The 19,180-nt window shown below is 39.4% G+C and overlaps 1 protein-coding gene across 3 annotated transcripts in view; it reads right to left on the reverse strand.

Moving 5' to 3' along the window:
* The window catches only part of TOX (thymocyte selection associated high mobility group box), a 298,404-nt gene that overhangs the window by 214,653 nt on the left and 64,571 nt on the right, over window positions 1-19,180 (reverse strand). Inside the window, exon 2 of one of the 3 annotated variants that reach the window (XM_025870622.2) lies at window positions 16,472-16,551. The exons of the other annotated variants lie outside the window; for them this stretch is intronic. Within the exon in view, the coding sequence (XP_025726407.1) occupies window positions 16,472-16,534 (63 nt within the window). The 5' untranslated portion in view covers window positions 16,535-16,551. The remainder of the gene's footprint in view (window positions 1-16,471; window positions 16,552-19,180) is intronic. 3 annotated transcript variants of the gene reach the window in all.

The following is a 19,180-nucleotide window of genomic DNA, read 5'->3' on the forward strand; positions in this document are numbered from 1 at the left end:
TGGCCACAAGGATTTCCTCTGGTACCTTTTGAAAAAAGTAGGGATTACCTGTGTAGGTTTTAAAGAGGAAGCAGAATCTCCCCTCATTTTCTTTATAAAGCAACCCTACCTGCTGGATCATTATGGCAGAAGCAATCGAGGCCAGAATTTTATTTGTAAAGACAAAACCAAACATCCGATGTGAAATACCACATTCAGATTATCAGTCAATCACTAAAAGTATCAACTGAGTGCCTAAGATGTGCTTACCAGAGGCAAAGAAGAAATTATTGGGGTTACAAAGAAGTACAGGCAATTCCTGTAGGCTTACGGGCCAACCAAGAGTGGGAAATACATTCCAGTTAGACAGGAGAGGAAGAACAAGAGAGGCCATGGCTGAGAGAGAAAGAGAGAGAGAGAGAGATTAACTAGACAGGAGAAAGGCAATTAGCTTGAGGCATTATGGAAAATAGTGAGAAAGTTTTGATATTTCATTAGTTTAAATTAACAGCACATGGAAATAGCTTATTTTTTTGTTACTCTGTTGAGTTTAAAAACTTCTAGGACAAGATCTAGACATTTCTCACCCCAGTGCCCACGGCAGTGCCATGCTTTACCTGCACTGGGCACAAGTCAACTGTGTATTGATTTGAATAAGATTCATGTGCTTATATTTGGCAAATACCTGCTGAGCACATACAAGGTTCCAAGCACTGTTTAATCACTGGGTATAAATTAGTGAACAAAAAGACAAGGCATGTCCCTGTTCTCAAGGAGTTCGAGATCTAGGGTGGGGGAGGGGAGAGAGAGAGAGACATTTCAAAAGATAAACAATCTGATGGGATAACTTCCAAACATAGGAATCTATGAAGAATGCCAAGCTAGGTATTAAGGATAGAGACTCAAGTGTGGGGACATTTTAGATTGGATGGTCAAGAAAGGCCATTCTCTGAGGAGGTGACATTTAGGTGAAGAACTGAATGACAGTGAGCCAGCTTCAAGGAAGACCGTGCCAGCCTGAGGGAGCAGGATGGTGGCAACTGTGAGGTCGGAATACACTTGGCTGGTGTGAGGAACATTAAAAATAAATAAAGACACCAGAGAAAAATACAAAATGAGGTTGCAGAGATGAACAAGGGCAGGAAAATGCATGGCCTTGCATTTCATGAGATGAAATTGGATGTTCCTTGCTGAGTGTAGTGGGAAGGAACTGGAAGGCTGTATGCAAAACAGTGACACACTCTGATTTGCATTTTCTCTCTCATCTTCTAAGTGGACAAGGGATGGAGAGGAGTCCATGGAAAAGCAAAGGGACCAGTTAGGAAGTTTCTGCAGCAATTCAGGTGGGCTGCTTTCACGGGATGGCTAGAGGGGGGTCCTCAGAGGGGGCAGCAAAGAGATGCAGATGGGGTGAAGGGGAGAAAGTGTGGAATCAGAAATGACTTCAAGGATGTTGCCTTAAGTGATTCAACGTCTCTTCCTGAGATATTGGGGAAGGCACAGTTTAAGAGAAAGATCTAGAATTCTCTTAGGGTTGCTTTAATTTAATTTAATTTTGGGGGGTACAGTCGCTTTAATTTTATAAGAGGAGCTGTAAAACAGTAAAATCAAATCATCAAAATAATATGTAAATCGTTTATTATTAGTAACTCTACAAATACTCTTTTCAGCACTTGCAGTGTGATGACTCTGAGCCTTTGCGTATGCCACCAGCTCTGTATACATTGCTCTTCTCAATGTCTCTCCCTTTAGCTAATTTCTACACTTTCCTCAGTTATAACAAAAGCTAACACTTACGATTGCTTAGTCAGTGCCAGGCACTCTGCTAGGTGCTTACATGACATTATTTCCTTTTAAAAGCCCCCCTAAACCCTATAAGGCAAATGGAATTCCAATTTTCTATAAGAAACCAAGGCTAAGAGAAGTTAAGATTCAGTTTGGATGTCTGTTCCAAGAAGTGTGCCCTGATCACAAAGGACAGTGAGGCCCTTTCTCTCTGTGTGCTGGGCATGTCCCACTGTGAGTCTACAGAGGATGTGGAACATGGCCCCCAAATTGTTGGACTCTCTTCCTATGAGGTTCTTGAGTGCAGAGATCACATCTAGTAAAAAAACAAACAAACAAAAAAACTTGCTAAAAAACAACTCTCCATAGTGGTTACAAGGGGCTGGTAGAAGAGAGAATGGGGAGTCATTTTTTTTTAAAAGATTTTATTTATTTATTTGACAGAGAGAGACACAACGAGAGAGGGAACACAAGCAGGGGGAGTGGGAGAGGGAGAAGCAGGCTTCCCACCGAGCAGGGAGCCCGATGCGGGACTTGATCCCAGGACCCTGGGATCATGACCTGAGCCGAAGGCAGACGCTTAACAACTGAGCCACCCAGGCACCCCTGGGGAGTCGTTTTTTAATGGGGACAGAGTTTCGGTTTGGGATGATGAAAATGTACTCAAGAAGGATGGTGGTGCTGGTCGCACAGCAGTGTGAATGTACTTAATACCACTGAACCATACACTTAAAAATGGTCCAAATGGTAAATTATGTTATGTGTATTTTACCACAATTTAAAAAAGAAACTATGCCCAGTCGCCACTCCTGCAAGAAAGAAGGGATCTATTGGAATTTATCCCAGACACGAACATACAAGTTTTCTGAGCCCTGAGTTAGAAGGAGAATCTACTCTAGATTTGGTCCAGAGAATATATCTTCTGGGAGCAAGGAGAACAGGGTGGAATGACCTCAAGGATGGCAGTTGGTTAGGCCACCTCAAATTACTTCCAGAGTCATCTCTTAGTGGCTGTGCCCTTTCAGCCTGAAAATCCCTGGTCTCCGCAGGGAAGCAGACTGAAAGAAAATGTAGCCAAATAAAAATCTCAAGTAGCCAAGATGTTGATCTGCATGTGTCCCAGATACAAAGGGACCTTACTGCCGGCTGTCAGAACTGCTGTTCCAGTCTGACGGACAGAGGCTGAGTTCTTGAAAACACTTCCCACAATGCCCAAGAGTTCTTCACGGTCTCCCATCCAATTACTTATCCCTCGCAGCTCGAGAGATTGTATCTGTCTCCAGTTTAAAGACAGAACGGCTGCCAACAGGCCAAAACGATCATTAATAAGTTAACTGTTACCAGATAAGATTGAAATCTATGCCAGTCTTATTTTAAAGTAATCTCTACTATAATTACTACACAAAGTGCTGCCAAGACGCAGACTCTGACGTGGGGGCCTGGCGATGTGGTGATGGCTCTACACTCCACACAACAGGTGCGCACGGCCCCACCTGTGTGCCCTGCCCCATCCCCTACACTCAACCCCCACCGCAAGCAACAAATAATGCTTGACATGTATTCAACATGAAACTGATACTTTACACAGCCTCCTGCCCCCATAAAAATGAAAACAGAATGACTTGGTTCTGTTGGTTGGTTGTGACGCTATCATGTAGGAAGACGGGCCCACTGTTGAGTGCAGAAAGTAGGGAAGCCCAACTGAAGAGGCCCCTTGCACCCCCGACCTGAGCAAATCTAAAGATGGATTTCTAACCAGCGGCCCACCTCCACTCCAGCAATCCACCATCATCACATTTTGCATCTGGATTTTTAGAGCTGGAGAGGAAAACTGCAAACTAGAGAAAGAAAAGCTGGTAAGAGTTATGACAACAAATCCATATCTGGCGCTGATTATGTGCCAAACACTGCCCCACAGGCTTCCAAATATGAACTCGCTTTATCCATGCAACTCTAGGAGGTAGGAATGGTTATTATCCCCATTTTGTAGATGGGCACATGTAGACGCACAGAGGTGAAGAACCATCTCCAAGTCTCACAATCAGTAAGTAGTAGAGAAGAGGGTAGGGAGGAAGGTAAGTGGGGACTGGAGGAGGGACAATGGGAAAGAATTTCAGCAGACAGAGGGAAAGGGCAGCATGCCCTCGCTACTAACAGTACCCTCCCGTCACCCAAGCTTGTCCTCAATATCATTTTCATGGACCCTACAGTATTCTTTACTGGCCTACTCTAGTACTAAATAATTACCTGCCTAACTGGATTTTAACTGAAAAGGTAATAAATGAGTATGTTAAACCCATCAGATAATGGTAAAAGAAAACACAGTAAAAAATACATTCCTCCCACCCTGGACCTCCTGGACAGGCGGCCACTGTGGACATTTTCTGTGTGTGTCCTCTGGTTCACACTTCTGACCATTGATTACACATTCTCTACCTGTTGCTGCCTGAAACCATATCTTGTTCTCCTCTGTAGTACTAATAGGTTAGTTCTGTCCATAAAAATATGAGCCCTTATACTTAATTTAATAAAACAATGGATCCAATTCCTAAGCAACGTAAGTGTGTACATTGTCAAAAATTAGAACCAATCACTTCGTAACAGTTACGATGACTCCGGTAAACCAGTAATTCCCAGATTATGTCTAGCTTCCATTCCTACATTATATTTGCTTAAGAAAAACAAACAAATTCCATTGCTGACATATAATCTCTCAAGAGCCGATAAATGGCCACTCTCTTCCATCATTTATTCACCTACTCTACAGAACATTTAATGAAGACCACTGTGTGCCAAGGGTGCTCGATCCCGAGGATACAAAATCTAAAATGGCGTGACAGGAGACCTCTTTTCTGAGATCAGCCACATATAGCATGGTGTGAGCCCAAATCATCATCATAATGATGATGACAAAAAAACAACGATGCAAGCAAGGATGCTGATGAGAGCCCACACTTACAGGCTTTGCTGTGCACCAGCAGGCAACACTGTTTTTGTGGCTTTACAAATGTGAACTCACTTTAGCATCGTAACAACCCCAGGAACCCATTACTTTTATCCACAAGAAATGGCCCAGAGAGATGAACACTGAGTAACACAACTCCCCTTGGTCCAACTAGTCTCTCAGCCCAGGCACCAGTGCTAGTCTCTGCCCCAAACCATCACATGATATTGTGCCCATGGCAGTCATGGTCAGAATATTCTAGAAACTCAGCAAAAGGAATGCAAGTCAAACTTGGGTGGTGGGAGAAGGGTCTTAGGAAAGCTTCCAGAAGGAGGTGGTCTTTGAATTGAATTTTTAAGTGTGGATAAGGCAATCGGAGGAAAGGGATATGGTATGGGAAGGGAACACAGAATCTAAAGGGATCGAGTCCAGAAACAGCTGATCCCTCTTGGAAACTACATCATTTGCCCAATGTGGACTGAGTTTGCACTTCAAGGAGCAGAGAGAGAAGCTCAGAGTTAGGTTCTTATCCTGCTCAGCCCTGGGATACTTTGTTATCTCTACCTGCCTCATCCTGCATCTTACAGAAAATTGCCATTTGAATTTTTAATAATTTCAGGGCCACATTAGTCTCCGTGGAGAGTACAAATTTTGGAAATCCTCCAAACACCTTCTATCCAGACCCTCCACCCAGCAGTTCATCTATGTGTACTAGTGAGCCTCTTTCCTAAATTATGAATGAAATTATTACACATCGATTAATGAAATGAAGTTACACTCAGACATATTAGGTAATTTACCCTTCTTTTCTATGCTGGCTATCAGTATTTATAATATTTGTCCTATTTAGAGGGTGAAATTGCTTTATTCATTACTGCTATTAAAATTGGTATAAATTAGTCTTCATAAATTTGGTGTGTGTGTACGTGTGTGTGTTACTCTGAAGATGTTTAATGTTATTTATCCTGATGAGGTCCAAGTTAAACGGACTGTTTTATTTTTTGCCTGGACTATCTTTCTATCCTTTAAAACATGTAGACCCTTTGTGTGGTGTCCTTTCTGAGTCTTTGTGTGTTTCTCCTCTTCCTCAAAAACAATGATCCCGCTAAAATAATATCTGGCAATCCCTTACACAGCCAAGGATCTATATCAAGAGCTGGGCAGGCTTTTTGAGTCATTTCCCACCAATCGGAACCATCCTCCCATGTGACTCCATGATCACTGATTACAGATAACTTACTACCAGAAGCTTCCATGTTTTCATACAAACAATATGCCCACATCTCAGCCCTCTCCGACTGTATCACTACATGTGTCTTTACACATTATTGGATGTTCACGTGTTCCTTTTTCTACTTTTCATGAATGTATAGTATTTCTCACTTGATTTTTTTTTAAAGATTTTATTGATTTATTTGACAGAGAAAGGGAGAGAGAGAACACAAGCAGGGGGAGCAGCAGGCAGAGGGAGAGGGAAAGGGAGCAGCCAGCTCCCCTGCTGAGCCAGGAGCCCCATGCGGGGCTTGATCCCAGGACCCTGGGATCATGACCTGAGCTGAAGGCAGACACTTAACCGAATGAGCTACCCAGGCACCCCTTCTCACTTTATTTTTAATTTTGCTTCAACAAAGTGCCTCCTTTCCAGCTTCTGTCCTTTTTAAAAAAAATTTTAAAGATGTTATTTATCTGACAGAGAGAGAGTGAGCTCACGCACAAGCAGGGGGAGTGGCAGGCAGAGGGAGAGGGAGAAGCAGACTCCCCACTGAGCAGAGAGCCCAATGTGGGACTCCATCCCAGGACCCTGGGATCATGACCTGAGCCAAAGACAGATGCTTAACCGACTGAGCCACCCAGGTGCCCCTTCTTCTGCCCTTTACTAAGGTCTCTGTAAAGTTCAACATAGACTCAGATTGACCATCTACTGACTTGCACTTCCTTCCTACAAATCGTTACAGCTTGTGTAATTGGATGCATAATTCTGTGCTTAAAACAATGAAAATAAAGTTGCTTCTCCCCCTTCTTTGGCTCTAAACATTTTTTCATGCTCTCTGTTAAAAAGTTCCCATTGAATTAATGTGCTACTTTTTCTTTCTTAAGATTCCAAAGACACGTCAGATTTGCATGTTCATCTATTCTGTCTTAATGTTGAAAAAGGATCTGACATAGTAATGTGACACAGGACAATCATGAAATATGAGGGTTCCCGGTGGGGTTTAGAGAGCACCCACTGATCTATGATTCTGCGATGTAAGACTTCTCCACGGAAGAATTTGCTTACACCAACGTGACCCTAATTAAATCATGAATTAGGTATCCAACATGAATTGCCTGACATTTTTTTTTTGTGTACCTGCTTTAAGCATATATCAAAGCTATAATGGTGAATTCAGGCAATTTATTTTAACAAAAGCCTTTAAAATATTAAGTTTCATTCTGGCATAATGGTTAACATATTTTGCTCTAAAGAAAGGCAACCGTTTAAGTTCTCTTCACAAATGTATGGCAGTGTGCTGGGGTGGGAGTTTTTAAACTGCCCTGTGAGCCAGATAAATGTCTGTGTAAGACCCAGAAGGTAGATGATAGTTCCAGAATGACAACAAGGTCAGTTTTTTTGTGTGGTTTACAATCAAAAATTCGTTCTTTGAATGTGCTATCTCCTCCCTTTGGTAGGGCTGAGCTATCAACATTTTTCTCACATTCCATCTGAGATTTTTAGCCAATAGTACCATTTCTCAACAACAACAGTAGCTATTGCAGAGAGATAACACTACTTATTTTTCCTCATTTTGATAAGGCAGAAACCACCAGTGTCCTTAAAACTTGAGGTTATCATTGGCCATATTATTACATTAGAATTTTAAAGCCGGAAGAAAACTCTGGTTTCATCAGATTCAGCTTCTGCCCCTTAGAACCTGCAGAACCTTCTGCAACCAAACCCCCCTCCCCGGAACATGAAGCTATTTGCTATCTGGCCAAACTCACTAATTAGCAGGGACCCTTAGCTCTTACACATGCTAATTCTCCCACACCGCACACCTCTCCCTTCATGGGCATCTTTGATTTGTTCTTTTAAAAAATGTTTACTTATGGGGTCCCTGGGTGACTCAGTCGGTTAAGTGTCTGCCTTCGGCTCAGGTTATGATCCTAGAGTCCTGGGATCGAGTCCCGCATCAGGCTCCCTGCTCAGCAGGGACTCTGCTTCTCCCTCTGACCCTCCCTCCATCTCATGTGCTTTCTCTCTCATTTTCTCTCTCTCTCAAATAAATAAATAAAATCTTTAAAAAAAATAAAAATGTTTACTTATTTTCTCTTGGGTTTGCTCCATTTTGAAGCCAATAGCAAGTTGCCTGGTAAAATGATAACAAAGAGGGAAAGAGTTTTTTTCTTTTTTTTTCTTTGTTTTCTGAATCTTCATGTATGTCTCCACGATTGCCCTGAGATCCGGAGCAGTGTGGTGTGATGAAATCTCACTGGACTAGGGGTATGTGAATAATTCTTTGGCTTTTCCTAACCAGCGTTGGGCCTTAGGCAAAGGCACTTAGCTTCTCTAGGATTTTATTTTCTTCATTTATGAAATGACAGTTGGGCTAAATGACCTCTGACCTCCCTTCAATGCTTTAGAATTAAAACAATATTCCCAAAATACACTGAAGTCACTCAAGAACTGTGCCATGGTAATCCTACATTATATCAATTCACATCAATCATTCATTAGTGGGACATATCTAAAAAGTATGAGCAAGCTTGATTAAGCAAAGAATGTCAAACTCACCCAACTTTAATCAAATGGATTTGATATGAATAGAAAGTGTATTGTTCACATCCCTGTTATGACTGAAAGCAACAATTATCAAATATTTTCCAAATTGTCTTCTAATGAATCTAAGAGACTGTTGATATAGTCGAAAAGAACTATTTTTATGCTTTTTTTCTTTCTTTTTTTTTTCTTACCACAGTTCCTTTCAGTGGCTTACTATCCAGCAGTCCTCTATACTTCCCTATACAGTGAAGAATAAACACACCCGAGTGAGAAAAGGTTTTAGAATTTTTGTTTATATCCTCATTACTTCCCTATGTGCAATGCATTTCCTTGCTCATTTTCATTAATGCTCCCCTCCTTTCTTTATTACTTACTCCCTCTCATTATCCTTCTAACAGGATAATGTCCTTCCTTTGTCCATTTTTCCTCATTTCTCTCTTATCATTACCCTAACTACCTCATTCTGGCAACCCACTAATTTTCCCTTTAGGCTAAAAATTAAAGAATCTAAAACATTTCCATAAATTGCTGAAAAGTTTTTTTTTCCCTTCAGAAAAATATTCAGCGATAACTCATAAAGCCTTTATGTATTGACCTTCTGTTTTTGGACAGAGGAGAACTAATTTAAATACATTCCAATACAAAACTAATACAAAAACTAATTTGAATACAGCTCAAATACAAAAGAAAATTGTATTCTCAAAGAAGAAACAACACATGAGTTATTAAATTAACACTTTATTCTGATTTACTCATACAGTTGTATACCCACTGAGGAAAGATGAAAAAACAAAAAACTCCAAAAATTGTACTAATCTGATGTTCTTTAAGGTAGCAGAAAATTACATGGCCCTACCAAAGGGAGGAGATAGCACATTCAAAGAATGAATTTTTGATTGTAAACCACACAAAAAAACTGAATGCCTGAATTCACCATTATAGTTTTGATATATGCTTAAAGCAGGTACACACAAAAAAATTACAACTGGCCTCTAAGAAGCACCGGTTTCCTTCTATTTCAGAGAATTCAGAGGTCCTCTGCCATCTTGAACCATCAGCAGCAACTGAAGTTTTTGAGGTCTGTCATATTAGATACAGTTGTACTCCCCACCTGCCAATGACGGGCATTCCGTCAAGCTCAACAAACACTAATTGGAGGGCTAATATTCTGTGTGAGAGGCACTAATCATTAGTTACATATAAACAAACCATCTGAGTGTACAACTGTCAACATGACCCAAATCTGCTGGTGGAGGGATTGCAACACCATGTCCTGGACAACTACTGAAATGCTCTAAGACCCAGCTACCCACCACTGCTAAGTCACAAGCGCCCTGTCAGCACAGCACAAAGAATTCCCTGGCTATAAAGCATAAAGGTAGTTTGGAAAGAGTTTCAAATAAGATTTGTCTTTGGAGCCCCACTGCCACTGCCTTAGGAAAAGCTTTTGGTGCATCTAGGTCTGGGGTAGCTCTTGCAGGTCTCCCTGATCCCTACCTCTCCCCTCTCTGGTCCGCCCTCCCTGGCTCTTCTCTTACTGGCCAGAACCGAAGGTATGTGATCAGGCTGCACCCCTGCTTCAAAACTTCCATTGGCCCCTGGCAACCAGGTAGGGTCAAAACAAGCTCTAGCATCAGACGAAACTTGTCACAATCCTGAGCTCTAACCACTTGCTGGCAGTGAGACCTCTGGCCATCGGCAGGGAGTGCCTCCTAAGAGGGACACAGAGCATGTGTGCGTGTGCACGCGCGCGCGCGCACACGCACATTTGGGTAAAACAAATGTTTTAATTTGGCAGCCAGTAGGTGTTAAGAATACATTACTTTTTCTCCCTTTCTCTATTTGACTGCTGGTTGATTTCCAATTTCATAATATGGCACACTCAGCCCCCACCATATGAACCAAACTGTGCTTCTTTCCACTCCCCAACCGGCACCCCTATTTTAGAGACATCAGTGTTCCCAAGCTGACCAGGGCATTGTATGCCCTTTACCCTTTCTCCCCTTGAAGGTATATACTCATTATTTAATATCAAGCTCTTATGTCTGGTGAGTCACAGCTCCCTTTCTCCTCCCTTCCATATTCATTCATCCACTCACATACTCACTTACTCACTGGATGCAATTCTACTCTATGATCAGAAGCATGGATACTACAACCAGCCAGCCTGAATCAAATCCCAGCTCAGCCACTTACTCACTATGCAGACTCGAACAAGTTACCTGATTTCGGTGGCCCAGTATCTTTAGCTGTAAAAGACTCTTTAAAACCCTATTTTAGGAATATTTGACATGTTGTCAGAAAGCAAGAGTGGAAGGTAAGGTCTTGTGTTCTTGTCTTGGTTCTGCTTTTTATTACATGAGTGAATTTAGGCAAGTCAATGAAATCAACACTAACTGTTGACCTTACTGAGTAATCCATCATCACCTTACATGTAAAATGAGGGATTGAACTGAATAGTCTCTCTGAGGTCTCTTCTCTGTTTACAATTCTAAAATTTTCTCTTAATCTGTTTATTTATTACCCTTCCGAGCTATTTATGTAAATGTTGCTTGCATTAATGTGCCCATAGAATTCTTTAACACGTTGTCAGATCAGATATTACTGAAAGAAAAATTCTCCCTAGTTTTCATTTCCACATAGCATGCGTCCTTCAGATGGGAACACATTTCAAAGGGATTTCCAGTAATATCCAAATCGTATCCAAGTATTAAAGGATTCTGATGGCGAACAATAAAGGGTTAGGAGCCCAACAAATCCAGGATTATAGGAATTTGATATTTATGGGTGTTTTTTACATGCTAGGAAGCCCACAATATTACCTGCCAAGGATCAGAAGTTGGTCAACCAAACATCATTTCTTATCATTCACACCTACATTAATATCCTTCAAATAGGAATATTTGATGGTAGAGTCATAAAGACATTTCAGAGCTTGTTGAATCAAAGAATTTTAGAGCCAGTTTTAAGGTAAATATTCTGTTTATGTCAGATACCACCTTTAAATATCAATCCAAAGTAAAAACAATATACTTCCCTATAGGAGTTCTCCACATTTTTATTACTATAGGAAGTATGGGGAGTCAAAAGGATCACATAACAGTTACATATAAATTCATCTTTATTGATTGTCGAGTCCATATACCTAGTTTTGATTATGTAGCTTTAGTACTTTCATGTGCTTTGTAGATGTCCAGACCTAATCTTACAGTAAAGTTATCATATGGCTGAAGCCATAAATGAGGTGTGACTCTAAAGTAAAATGACTAACTTTTTAAGCAAATATACCAGAACTTAAACTTAGATATTAATGACTCCTTTTTATTTTTTATTTTTTTTAAAGATTTTATTTATTTATTTGACAGAGAGAGACACAGTGAGGGAGAGGGAGAAGCAGGCTTCCCGCCGAGCAGGGAGCCCGATGTGGGACTCGATCCCAGAACCCTGGGACCACAACCTGAGCCGAAGGCATATGCCTAACGACTGAGCCACCCAGGAGCCCTAATGACTCCTTTTTAAAGCACTGAAGTTATTTTGATGATATTCTAACTGGATCCATCTTTTTTTTTTTAAGATTTTATTTGTTTATTTGACAGAGAGAGAGAGAGCACAAGCAGGGGGAGCAGCAGAGGGAGAGGGAGAAGCCGGCTCTCTGCTGAGCAGGGAGCCCAATCCATCTTTATCTCGAAACTCCTGTTTTGGAATTATCTACCTTCCTCTGCATGTGTGTGTCTGTGTCTGTGTGTGTATGTGTGTGTGTTAGTGGGAAAACTTTATTTTAGGATGAATTAAATTTGGAAAAACTACCAAAAGTCAATCAGCTGTGTATTATTAGAGTGAGTGTAGCAAAACATTAGGTTAGAATCTAACTTTGTTCTAAAAATCTTTCAACTTGTCTATATGTTTGGATTTCCATAATGAACTGTAGAGGAAAAAAATCAGAGCTAACCTTCATGAATAAAATGGGTAGTCTGTCGGATACCTGAATGACCCTGTAAAATAATGTAAACTAAATAATTAAGCTAATTTTCATATCTGTGATATATATAACATAGCTCATAAATTATTTTTCCATATAAAACTATAGAAGAGGCATTCCCAACATGTTTCAACCAATGACAGTACTTTTGGATTAATTGTGTAGTGTTAAAGGGGATATCACTTATTTGGATCAATGCAGTCCTGCAATTTTATTCATTGTAGAGCGCATGGAGTCAACTTTATGACTTCCCTCCACCAGCCAGAAATGGTAGATTGATGTGTATCCCTGAAGTAGTTCTATCATCCCTCTACTAAAGTCTGCTTTTTGAAAGAACTATGTAGGCGAGAATGGAAATTTGATCAAACATGTGGAACTGATTGATGCTGGCATTCAGCCCTGAATTCATTTAAATTATGATACCAAATACAGTAGAAAGGGACCAAGACTTATGAATGGATACTTCCTCCCTTTCAGCAACACTGAACCCCATGGGGTCCCCTAAACCCTAAGTCTTGCAACCACAAAATCTACTCTTCCTTTTTTCTGTTCCCTTTTCTCTTTTGGAACCCATCAATTCCTCCCTACATAGCTATTTCCCCGAGCCAGTTTTGGTGTAACATTTTAAAACCACAGAATTATGCTGGGAGGTTAGCACTCATTCCATAACAAAACTGTACCATTGTTTCAAATTCAGAAAAACTATGGGGGGGGGGTTCATTAAAAGCTTCAGAAGGAAAAAAAAATTATTCCAATTTCCCTTTCATGGAACTCATCAAAAAAAAAAAAAGGTGGATGACAGCCACCAATACTGTGTAAAGCAACAGCTCGCCAAAACTGTGAATAATTAACAGATTTGAAAATATAAGTAGCTTAAACCAATCACGCACTTGGCAGAGGTGAAAGTTGACTGTGGTAACTCACCACTACAAGTGTACTCCTTCAAAAGCATGATTTCCCACCTGGCCCTCACTGACTATAGTCCCCACTCCCTGTCCACATTTCCACAGGCTGCGACAGCGCATCAGAAACCCTGGGGGACCTAACAAGATATTTATAACATTTCATCCTCAGGGTTTCAGAGAGTTTTCTTTAAGAGAATTTTTTGATGATTTAAAGTAAATTAGCTTATTTCTCCAGGTATATATATCCTTTCACCTAGACTAGATGATGAAAAATATCTGTACTTCTCTTTTTATGGCATTATAATAGAGTGCTTTAAAATTCCACATGAGGGCTCCTTCAAAACACAACATGCTTCCTCCTCACACGTGCATAAAGACTGGTTAGAAGTTGGAGTGCATATTTTAAGAATGAGTGGTGTCACTCACTTCCTTCTGTAGGGGGAAAAAAATTTTTTTTATACTGACTCCTTATCAAACACAAAAAAGCATAAAATGTAAAAGTAACACATGAAGAATATATATGAATAATTGGCTAGTCACATGTTGTGTTGCTTTCAAAAATTCACTTTAACTTTAAATAATAGTTGTAGAACGGAATGGCTGAGAAACTTGGGTCATCAGTCCCTTTAACCCCCATACATATAACATTCCTCTAAGCAAAAATGGGACACATTCGGCTTCCGTGTACACCATGGATTCCCCTTTGTACAGAATTTTCTTAAAATGATAAAATAATGGGATTTTTATTCTTTTCCGGCCTTTTGTGTGTGTGTGAAAATCAGGCTAATTTTTTTTTCATGCACAGTTTCATACTCTTTTCAATTATTTACATTTTTCTTTGCTACTTTCACCAGATTCTCCTTCTTAATTTTTACTTCCTTAATCACCTGCAGACATATCATTTTTTCTGTTATTATTTAAATGAGATATATTTAGAAGCAAATGCACCGTGTTTCTTTTAAAATATGAAAGAGAGTTTCACCTTTGATAGTACACATCTGTTCCTTTCTATGTTTATGTGATGTGGTAATAAAAGCTTTTTCAAAAATGCCTCCAGAGCTCAAGATTTTATTTTTTAAATAATTCATAGGCAAGGCTTATAACTGGTGCAAAAATAATTCTGCTGCTCAGATGCAAAGAAATCATGTTTGATGTTTAATAGCCAGGATTCTATTTCCTACTCATGGTTGCTATTTGAATAATGACACAGTCTAGATGCATAGTAGTTAAGTCCGCAGAATACAGCAAGGTCACGATGAATTGTAGAGAGCTTTGAGTTTTTCCAACAGTTGCTCAAGTTAAAATAAGTCCCAATCGGATTTTCCCATGTGAGGCAAGACACAATGAGTGCTCAAAAAACATCCAAATCAGATAAGCAAAACTCTGGGACCTTGTGCTCCATTCTACCTCTCTCCTGCCTCGGGGTTGGCGGGGAGGGGGGACAAAAAAACAACCACTGAGCTCTTCTAACTTAGCAGAGGATTAAGTCATGATTTAGTAGAAGTTGACTTTTATAGGACTCAAAAAAATATGTGCTGGCAGAGTACCTGTGGCTATCATGAAATGAGGCCAAAATATTTCAAGGGCTTCTTTTGCCCTTGACTCCAGAGAGATCTTAGCAAAAAGTTAGAATTAAAACAGGGCTATCGCTGTATTACCAACGACATCACTCAGTGTATTCTGGCTGAAGTTGGTTCATCTCACCCTTGCTTAGAAATTCCGATTCATGCCCATGTTTGTACCCAACAGTGATTGTCATTATCTGGGCTGAAAGGCTTCTGCATATGGTCTGTGAATACTGAGTCTTAGGAAAAAAATAACAGTTACAAAAACTTGCCTCTGTGATGATGTTTATCCTCCATGTTGCATGATTTCATTCAATCACCCAGTTGACAATAACAACTCCAACAATAATAACATAAATCTCCTGTTTATGGAGACCCTACCATATACCAGGCCATTTGACATTCAAGATACATACAAAAGAAAAAGTTCTATCTATTCAACAAAGAATTGATGGCAGTGTAGAAGCTTTTTATAAATTAAATATTAGATGAAGATGTTGAAAACCCCCACTATTCATTACTTATTTCAAGACGACCAAATTCTCCCGGTGCCCACACTGCATCAACACTTCCAATCCTGAGGGTCTCATTGGGCAAGCTGCGATTTCAGAAAACCAAATAATCACATAGGTGTTAATGAAGCTCAGGATTGGCAAAGGTTCATAATTTACAAACAGGGAGCTACTGAGGCTCTGAAGGAACAAACACCATTTTCCTGTTGGAAAATAATACCGTAGGCCTCAGTGGAAGCAAACTGGGTCATGGTTCATACCTCAATGTCATGTTTTTAAAATTGTACGTGGCACAGGACATATTTTGTGGCTATTTCATGGGTAAGAATTCCCTATCCCATGGCATAGGCCAGGCCAGAGGAGAAATGTATACGTGGGAAAAAAAGAGAAAGGAAAGAGGTTCCAGCTTTTGCCTATTTCTGCTCACTGCTAGCAACAAAACAACCATGCACTCACTGTGCAAAATAATTAAATGCAGTCTTTTAACAACAGGTTAGTTTAGATTGAATAACTCCACGACTAACCTAGGACAAAACTGAGAACTGTATTGCAAGCAAAACCCCTAGAGACAGTTCAGAGAATTTTAAAGAAAGAAGGGGTCTAAAAAAATACCATCTAAACTAATTTCAAAACATCACAGGATATGATGATAAGCTGTTAATTCAATTACCCAGAAAAGTAAGTATCGGAATTTAATGACAACGTTTTCTTCAGAATTCCCAACTTTGTATTATGAATAAAAAGGGAATATTATGTCTAATAGAGTTTTTGCCACACAGTGTCTCATGGATTTTACAAATCCAGCCCAATTTGGAACGATATACAGAAGACAAATGGATTCAATAGTGTGTAATTATGAACTGCATTAATTGTTATTATAGCAATGTAACTTCAGGGTAAAATCTGAAGTAAATCTTTATAGAAAATAATCACTATTTTCCTAAGAGTACATGAATTCTATTCCCTCCTGTCTACAAAGGTCAAGTGAACATTGTCCCAGAGGCTGCAATCATAGATACTCACCCCCACCACAGATACTCACCACAATTAACAAAGAGTTCTCAAAATCGGCCTGCGTTTCTACAGTCTTCTCCTTCGGCCCCATGAACGTCTCTTTATATGCTGAAAGGTTACAGTTCGAATGGTAACTAGCAAACTCTGTTGGCCATTCTCAGCAGCAATAACCCCGAAGCAGCTGAGCTAACCAATCTGTTGGGTTGCCTTTAGCAATCACTCCCTGTCTGTACCTTCAGTTACCCTCCAGAGCCTATACCCCAGTCAATTCCATGCAAGCTCATCATCTGAACACTGTCGATATTTTCCTGTTTTACTGATGGAAGCACTAAGACACCAGGAAGTGGGGGAGCTCACCTCCCTCAAAACAGAACTTACAAATAGGAGAGCAAAGTTTCTGGTCTTCTGACTTGAAGCTAATAAATCTTTGCTCAAAGAGAAGGCAAAGGAGCTTTCATGGAACTGTCCTCATTTTTTATGCTATCATGAATGAATTAAGCCCAAAAAGGAGCCCCAAAAGCCCAAAGACTTGCCCCCAGAGACATCATTTAAACATTTAAGCAGCATCTTCCATTAAAAATAATTTGTATTTATATCATGTGACATACCACTATTTATGTTTACATAAGTATGTTTAAGCATAATAGAGACATTAATATATGGAATATAGCCACTAATGTTTTTCATTTGTTCAAGGACGTAAAATTAGTCATAAGCTCTTTTCAGCTAATTTGGAATCTAGTCCATGCACTCATTTTCAGTGATGCTATAAGCAAATTAATATATCTATTAATTATTACTTGATCAGGGAATAAATGGAAAAAAAAAACCCAACTGGTAATATGAGGACATAGAAGCTTTAACTATCTTAACTGTATTTAAATCCATATTATAAGTCAGTTTCCTCTTTCAACTTACGAACCATAGAACAGTTAATTAATCACTCAACTGCTAACAAATGTTACTCAGGCTTCACTTGGCAATTATGTGGTCACTCAGAGAATCAAAGGCAATTAAGTAGCTGATCAATGAGCTCTCCTTTTCAATGGGTAACAAAGACTCCCAAGTTTTATCTCTTGTTCTTCTAAATAAACTGGAGAAAATATACATTTTTATCAGCCTATTAGGCTGAAAAGACCTGACACTTCAATATCTTTTTCAACTTTTTAATAGAGATTAAACCAAGTGTTAATGATCATATCTACAATATAACAAAGTATTAAGTATTAGAAGCTAGACTTAGGGGAAAAATATCCTTCACTGAGTAAGATAACCAAAGCAGACCAACAGCTAAGCAATTATTCAGCCGACTGAAAACAGCAGTGTGGTGAAACTAATCTATAAATTATTTTAAATCCCTTGTAAAAAGATTTCAATAGGATTTCAAACAATGGTTTTCAAACACTCAGGTAGAAGAACATTTCTGCTGGCTACTGATACCTTTCTGAACTCCTGAGTTAAACCACTTCTATGGATCACAGAGTGCTTTATAGTTTCCCAAAAGAAAGTGAATCTGTTTGAAATATGAGTATTTAGAAAGTTAGCCTCTCTTGTGGAATGTAGTCAAAGAAGCGAGCAGAGTGGAGTGGTGGGGGTTTCTATACTAAGCAGGCTTTGAAAATTAAAAGCCAAGAAGTATATGTTCTTGTATTATATAGTCACACTAATAAAAGCAATAAAACACATCCAGGGGATGCTTGACATGAACAGTTTCATAAGCCTGGTATTGATCCCCAGATTCTTTTCAAGTGAGGTTGCTTTGCGGGAACCCATCCCCCTGTGTATTTCCTACCACTGCGCTCCACTAAGCCTTGTGTTAAATACAGGAGAGCTTGGAATTTTGTGTTTTGTGACAATTTATTGTAGCTTTTATCCAATTTTAAAGTTGATCTACAGTCAGAGTTAATGCAAGAAAGAAGCCGATGTAATAAAGCAACAGCTCAGAGTTGACTGGGGCTTTGGACTTGGACTCAGAATGTCAGGCTAGGTATTAGTTGCCCTACCAGGCATGAACATCATGTTTGTAAAAGTGTCTCATGAACGACACAAGATGACTCAAATACTAGAAATCTTACATCAGAAAGTGAAACACCTACATATGTCATCCTCTCAATAGTTTATTTCCTTGATCCAGTACTTAAGGAGCCATCAGCTTAATGAATTAAGTAAAGTCAGAATTACAAAACCTTTAGTTGAGATTTCTCCCAACCATATTGTTAACCCTAGTTTAATTTAACTCTCCTGTAGATTTTAAAGCACTAATATAAAGGGGAAAAGCCTATGCTCTTGCTTCATCCTAATACCTTATATTAATATAAAAACCTGAATATGTTCTAAACCTCTGTGTATCTGGCAAGAAGCTCAAGTTGACCTTCTGGATTTTATATTTGCATCACCTAACATTTGGAGCAAGAGAAGTATTTTTTATCTTTAATACCTCCATTTTGACAGTTTGAAATTGTTTTATTTTTGCCGTGAAATATCTGTGAGAATAAAACTGGAAAGATTCAGTGGAATTCTGCGCGTTATATTTTACAATATTTCACCAATATGGAAATCTTCACATTATTCCTCATAAAGATACTAAATCATTCTTTGCTTTAAAGATCAATCACTCATCATCAAATATTTATGGAAGCCTATTATATGAGAGGCACCATACTAGAAACTGGTTATACAAAGATTAAGACCAGTATGTGTGTGTATATATATATATATATATATATATATATATATA

Source organism: Callorhinus ursinus, unplaced genomic scaffold (genome assembly GCF_003265705.2).
Source record: "Callorhinus ursinus isolate GAN/ISIS: 27379988/994484 unplaced genomic scaffold, GSC_fseal_2.0 scaffold5, whole genome shotgun sequence".
Taxonomy (NCBI): Eukaryota; Metazoa; Chordata; class Mammalia; order Carnivora; family Otariidae; genus Callorhinus; species Callorhinus ursinus.